This window comes from Pundamilia nyererei, unplaced genomic scaffold, assembly GCF_000239375.1.
Source record: "Pundamilia nyererei isolate P.nyererei 1_Seehausen unplaced genomic scaffold, PunNye1.0 scaffold00464, whole genome shotgun sequence".
Classification (NCBI taxonomy): Eukaryota; Metazoa; Chordata; class Actinopteri; order Cichliformes; family Cichlidae; genus Pundamilia; species Pundamilia nyererei.
The window spans coordinates 117853-124158 of record NW_005187865.1 but is presented as its reverse complement, the minus strand read 5'-3'; the positions used below and the strand labels follow the sequence as shown (position 1 = coordinate 124158).

At 45.6% G+C, this 6306-nt stretch overlaps 1 protein-coding gene across 2 annotated transcripts; it reads right to left on the bottom strand.

Annotated features, from left to right (window-relative positions):
- Window positions 1-624: 624 nt before the first annotated feature.
- On the bottom strand, window positions 625-5840 carry tyw3 (tRNA-yW synthesizing protein 3 homolog (S. cerevisiae)). Of its 2 annotated transcripts, none has more exons than XM_005753790.1 (6): window positions 5262-5840; window positions 4660-4740; window positions 4481-4579; window positions 2801-2872; window positions 1191-1324; window positions 625-1097 (listed from the first exon to the last, which is right to left on the bottom strand). In XM_005753790.1, the coding sequence occupies exons 1-6, from the start codon at window positions 5427-5429 to the stop codon at window positions 809-811; spliced, it is 843 nt and encodes a 280-aa protein (XP_005753847.1). In that variant the 5' UTR covers window positions 5430-5840; the 3' UTR covers window positions 625-808. The 2 variants fall into 2 exon arrangements, with proteins under 2 accessions (XP_005753847.1, XP_005753848.1); XM_005753791.2 differs by having other exon boundaries at window positions 625-1094; window positions 5262-5838.
- Between the last annotated feature and the right edge of the window lie 466 nt (window positions 5841-6306).

Here is a 6306-nt window from a genome sequence, read left to right as displayed (position 1 = left end):
CCCAGATGGTGCAGTGGACACATGTGTGACTGCTGTGATTAAAGCATCTTTCTTTCAGCTTAACGAGTGAACCGTCAGCTCGTTCAAACACACGTTAAAGTGCGTTTGGCTCGACACCACCGAACAGAGGCAGCAATATAACACAGCTAACATTAACAGTGCAGTGGATCCTGCTTGTGCCGCGATGTTCAGGACTGCAAACCGAGCAGCATCACTGACTTTCAGCTTGTTGTGTTTGTGGATATATGACTGACTTTAATTATCCATAAAATGATCACATTTTCTAAGGTCAACTATTGAACGGCCTTTCAATTGGGACAGCCTTCGTCGCTGTCACGTAATCGGCCTTAAAATGCAGCCTTTAAGGCGGCAGACCCTGAATTGGGATACAGCCTAAGACTCAGAGATAATCAAAGGAAAGATGTTTCTGAATGTGTGTTGCTAGCATCAAAATATGTTTCAGTAAATACAATGTCTTAGTTTTATGTGCCAGGATTGCTTCATACTGTCAGGTTCTGTATTTCAGGTCACGGTGTTCGCCCTCCATTCTAATGTAACTCAAGTCAATCATTTTTCTGAGCACTGCTGCACTCTAGTGGTCACAGCATGTAAATAAACTCTAAGTTCACATATTATGCTTTGAATTATTTTTTCGTTCTATACACAAATAAGAACTCAAATAACTGATCCCTTCAGTCTTTTCTGTTTTGGTATTTGCTTTAATGTCATTGTTACCATGGTGATCACAGTGATGAAAGCCCATCATCACTGCAACACTAGCAATCTCTAAAACTGAAAACTGGAAACTCTAGAATCCAGTGAAACCAGTCTGTGAAACTGAGCCATTAGTTCCCGTGAACAGATCCAGACAGTCTTCTAGCCCTGGCACACTACAGTCCCCATCACCATGGCAACCGTCTGTCTCATGCTGCTCCCTCTTTCGCCTCCGTTTATATACACTAGTTTTTTTCCTCTCCTCCTTTTCCTCCTCTTCGTCTGTCCCCTTTTCTGTCTCCGGAGCATCATGAGGATCTTGGATCTGGACTCTTTGGAGTTTCTCTGTTAGCAGGGCTAAGTGGAGGTTCTGGTAGAACCTGCTGGCAGCAGAGAGAGAGAAAATCACATGTTTGACAGGAAATCCAGTGAGACTCCAGTATGCCTCTGACTTTACAGCCAACCAACACACTGACCTGGATATCCTTCTATGGTTCTCCTCCATCTTCTGATTGGCTACCTGTGTTAGATAGGTGATGTATTCCTGTGGAAGTAGGAGCGTTCCATCATGGCTCAGAGGAACCTCCAGGCCATGGGTGCTACGGACTGCCTACAGGGACAAATGCAGTAAAGACATTTTTATTACTATGCTACAGTTTATGGAAGAAATGCCGACAACGAAGGTCAAATTATACTGAATCATTGTAACTGTATTATGTAACTGCATATACATGTGGGCAGCTGTGGATGCAGAGTGTCGACTACCAGAGGTTCAATCGTTAGCTACTCCAGCCTTCATGTATTCAAGTATCCTAGGCCACAGATACTGAACCCTGTGTGTGTGTGTGTGTGTGTGTGTGCGCCAGACAAGGTACTTCTGCAAAGAGCAGCTGGGGATGGAAAATGCGTTCAGCTGAATGCTGCTGTGAGTTGGCCTTATATAGAAGAAACTGAATTGAACTAAAATGAAACCTGAACAAAGCAACTGCATGAACATGTGTGGGACTGAGTGAAAATTTGTGGTAACCTCTGGGTGTCAGTTAGTGTAGAAAAGCCCCCAAAAGAACCGTCAGTTCTCCGTCACTTATCCAACGGAGCGTTGCAGCGGCTGGAGCCCTGCTGTCATCACAGCATTGTTCTAATGAGACAACATGTCCTGGGAACCTCTCACTGAGATGTAGCCTGGTGGCATCAATCATAACGTCTCAGTACTGCTCTTATACATGATTTCATCCAACACCTAATGGCAGTGGGGCTGCTGCTCTATAGACCACGCCGTGTTAGCAGCGAGCACAGGGCAGGCTGCCACTTGCATGAAGTCTACTTCTGATCCATTCGGCTCAACAGCTGCATCACGACGGCGTGTCATCGTGCAGGAGTCAGCTGACTTTAATGTTCACTGTTTCTGTGCTTTCATCACTACTGTCAAACTCTTATAGTTACATTTCTACTTGTTACTCAGCATCTAGCTTTGATCAATAAGAACACTGTCTGTAAACTGTTAGTCCGGTAATCACTGACACTGGAATTCACTTTGATGGCCTTCAACCTCCCCCAAACATCACAGCGACCTCACTCCCACTCATCCTCCTGTGCAAGCCTTCTTACAACAGACATGCACAGCAGGTTACATACATCAGGGCTGCTCAATTAATCGAACTTTAATCACGATTACGATCTGGGCTTTCAACGATCATTAAAAATGACTGAGCCGATTATTAGCCCCTCCCTCATGCTTTACTCTCGCGCTGCTCCGTGTGGAAAATCGAGCGCACCTCTATGCATTTCGAACATACGTCACAGCAATTAAGAGGACCCGAGGGAAGCTCGGAAAGCTAAGCAGAAGTTATTTGGAGAGTGACTGCTGTTGGTTGAAAAGAGAGGTAAAAAACAAATAATCGAGATCTCAATTTCAGTGAAAATAATCGTGATTATCATTTTTGCCATAATCGAGCAGCCCTAACATACATGCAAATATAAACATGGTAATCATTGAAAATCCCCCCCACACACACACACACACACTGATAAATGCATCAGTGTAACGAGCCCGGCCAAAAGGATTCAGATTCATTTTTAAGCATACCGTGATGATTTTTCCCTTCTTGCCGACAGTGAGGCCGGAGTTCCTGAAGCCGGAGTCGATGGCCACTGAATGCTGCAGGTGAGACGACATGTTAGACACACACAGTTTACCTGGATAAATTATTGAGACTCGATCCTAAACAATCCTCTCTTTGGTGTTAGAGGTGATCCTAATACTTTGTAGTGTGTTGACAATGTTAGAGAATAGTGACACTAAGGCACCGGTGTCGGACTCCAGGCCTGGAGGGCCGGTGTCCTGCAGGTTTTAGATGTGTCCTTGATCCAACACAGCAGATTTAAATGGATAAATTAGCTCCTCAACATGTCTTGAAGTTCTCCAGAAGCCTGTTAATGAACCAATCATGTGATTCAGGTGTGTTGACCCAGGGTGGGATCTAAACCTGCAGGACACCGAAGCCTGGAGTTTGACACCCCTGCACTAAGGCATGAGCTAGCTGCTTTACATAACAGCTGACAGAGGATTTGTCAGCAGCATGTGCCACGTTCAGCAGTGACAGCAGCACTGCATAAAAGCTTTAAGCATTCAAATTAAAGTGTGTCAAAAAGGGTCTTTCTTTGTAAAGGTGTAAAAAGGAAAAACAAAGCAGAATTTATAGGAGTCACAGTTTTCCCTGCAAAGCTAACTGAACACAGTGTGAGAGCATCTCTGTGAGCAGGGCCTCTACAGTGGGCAGTGATCTGTGCTACATGTGTGTCGAATGGCCATAAGTGGGAACGATCGTCACGTCGTAGCCAAAGAAAGAAAACTATAAAACATTACAAATGTCTGAGGTCATCTCAGTAAGGTTTCATCTTAATCAGCTCATCACCACATAAATTGGTTTCACTGAGCGAAATGTATTTTAGCTCCTTTGAAGCGAGGCTGAGTGAGTTTCTGACCCACAGTTAGTGTTTCTCCTTCAGTAGGAGCTATGGCCATAGCAGCACTGACCTGCTCACGAACTACAGAGACGTACTGCAGCATCGTGGGTTTAAAAAACCTTCACTTGTGTGCTAGCATGTTAGGCTTCACCCTGTACCTTTCACAGCTCCTCACGTAAACAGAGCAGTGCAAGAGCACCTGAAGCTGGATGTTGTCAACTACATGACCAAAGGCAACTGGATGGTTCATATATGAAACCTGAGTCACAGTGTTACCCACACACAGTTTGGTCTTATTGTTTCACTCTCCTGTATTCTCATATTTCTTACTATGAACAACTAAAACGTCCTTGGTCTCACCATGTCCAACAACCTGAGATGGACCTTCAGCACCTGAAGCCTGGTCAAAGCCCAAAGCCCCACCGCTGCAGAGCTGAAGGAGCTACAGCATGTGGTCCAAGACTGCACAGCGTGTAGTTACGCTGGCAAAAGCCCCATTTACACACGTGCAGGCATCAGCATATACACAGATTACACAGAAACACTGGAGGACTCACCACAGTGAGGAAAGATTTAGGGGATGAAACGTGTGTTCTTCATGTCAGTAAAGATCTTGACTCCTGTCGGTGTTGTGCTTCTTAAATGTTTGCAGAGTCACTGACATATATGAACGGCAGAAACAAGTCACTAAGCATAAGCAAGGGTCACGTTCAAGCCTAAAAGATTAGTAGAGCTGCCTTTGAGAGATAACTAACCAGAAAATGTGACAAATTATTTGTTTCTCCTAAGAAAGACTCACCATCAGCTGTGCGTCTTCCAGCCGTCGGCACTGAACATGGAGTACAAAGGGCTCAAACTTCAACACAGCATCACCGGAGCACCCGGCCAGAGCAGACAGCTAGAAAACACACAGGCATGTGATAAAACAGCACATTCAGCCACGACGGGTATTAATCATCAGGACACCACGAGTCTCACCAGGTCCTCTGAGGTACACTTGTGATGTGAGACAAACAGCCAGGCACAGTTCTGTTTCTGGACAGCACTGCTCTCTGGAGCCTAGAGAGGGGGGACAACTGTCATGTTTCAGTACAGATTTCCATGGTTTTTGTTTGTTTGCTCCGACAGCAGTCAGGATGTGGTTTGCTGTCAAACAAACTGCAACTTAAGAAAACACCAGAGAACATGAAACCAAGACAGCAAAACAAAAGGGATGTTGAATACGTCCAACAACGATAATGATGAACGCCTCCCAGCGTGTTGCATCTTGAACCAGTCTGCAGCACTGCAACAGCGATCAGGTCAGACACTTTCACCTCTACAGCTGACGATGTGCTGACAATCAGTCACAAGTCACACTGCAAACTACGGCAAGCAGGTCAGATCAACCGGAGCCTTTAAATGATTCCAAGAACTGCTCCTCTTCTCCGATCGCTGACAGCACAATGCTCTCCTCTGCAGCTTCATGTTTCAGCTGATTTCAGTTCAGAGGTATTACAGAAATAAAATGTGAAGGCAATCGTTTTCTCCCAGCTATTTGTCATAAACATCCCTCTATAATAAAAGTGAGTGAGACTCACCCCGTCGATGAGGATGACTCTCCCAGAGCAGGAGCTGGTGGTGAAGTACTCCTCCCGGCTGTTGAGCAGAGACACGACGTGCTCGATGGCCTCGTCCACGGCGCCCTTCTTACTCAGGTCCGCTTTGTTCAGGCACTGCTTTTTCCACTGAGCGAAGCTTTTCTCCATAGCTCCGCACGCCGAGCCGCTACTTTAACCTGGTTTGCCTGTCGCATGAGCCGGCCTTCATAAGCTTTCATCCCTTTTTACTTCACGGATGTTAGCTGTTAGCTTCACGGAGGGCTGGTTCTTCTTCTTCAGTGGGACTGGAACCGATGAAGGGCAGTCAGCAGCGACACTGCCATCTGCTGTAGTTAAGTGGAAGTGTAGCTGGGAAGACCGTTTTTTGGGTGATGGCCCTTTTAGAAGCAACTCTCTCGTCTCGGTAGCCAAAAAGGCCTCCATGCAACAATATGAAGTTCTTTGTGTGTGTCTCTTTTATAATAACAGTGTCCTTGGGTCATTAGTGTTACTGCTGAAGTTGAAGCATACGCTACTAAGGTATGGTTCTTGGTGACCAACGGGCTGGTTTGAGTATGTCAGAAACTGCTGATCTACTGGGATTTTCACAGTCATTTCTACAGTTTACAGAGAATAGGATGAAAAAGAGGAAATATCCATCGAGCTGCAGTTCTCTGGGTGAAAATGCCAAAGGGCAGAGGAGAAAGGCTAGACTGCCCCAAGCCTGTAGGAGGGCAATAGTAACTTAAAAAGGGCACTTGTTAAAACCAAGGTATGCAGAAAAGCATCTCTCAGTGCAGCAGGTTCAACGCTGAAATGAAACATATGGACTAAAGTTGCCACAGAAATTGCCACTCCTGTCAACTAAGACCAGTATACTGACGCTACAGGTCACAAAGACTCACTGAAACTGGACAATAGACTGGAAAAAACATTGCCAGCAATGTTCCCTCTAAGCTGCGCGCGTGCGCAATTGCGCACTGCTGGCACGGTCTCTGCACAGAAAATCTGCGTTGCGCACAAGAAAAAATCTAACCTGAATTGA

Bases quoted from the DNA above. Each gene is read 5' to 3' on its own strand.
- tyw3 (XM_005753790.1), bottom strand. From the start codon at position 5,429: ATGGAGAAAAGCTTCGCTCAGTGGAAAAAGCAGTGCCTGAACAAAGCG. The intron at 4,580-4,659 runs GTGAGACTCGTG...TGTGTTTTCTAG, and splicing joins AGTGTACCTCAGAGGACCTG to CTGTCTGCTCTGGCCGGGTG. The intron at 2,873-4,480 runs GTGAGTCTTTCT...TCTCACCTGCAG, and splicing joins TGGAAGACGCACAGCTGATG to CATTCAGTGGCCATCGACTC.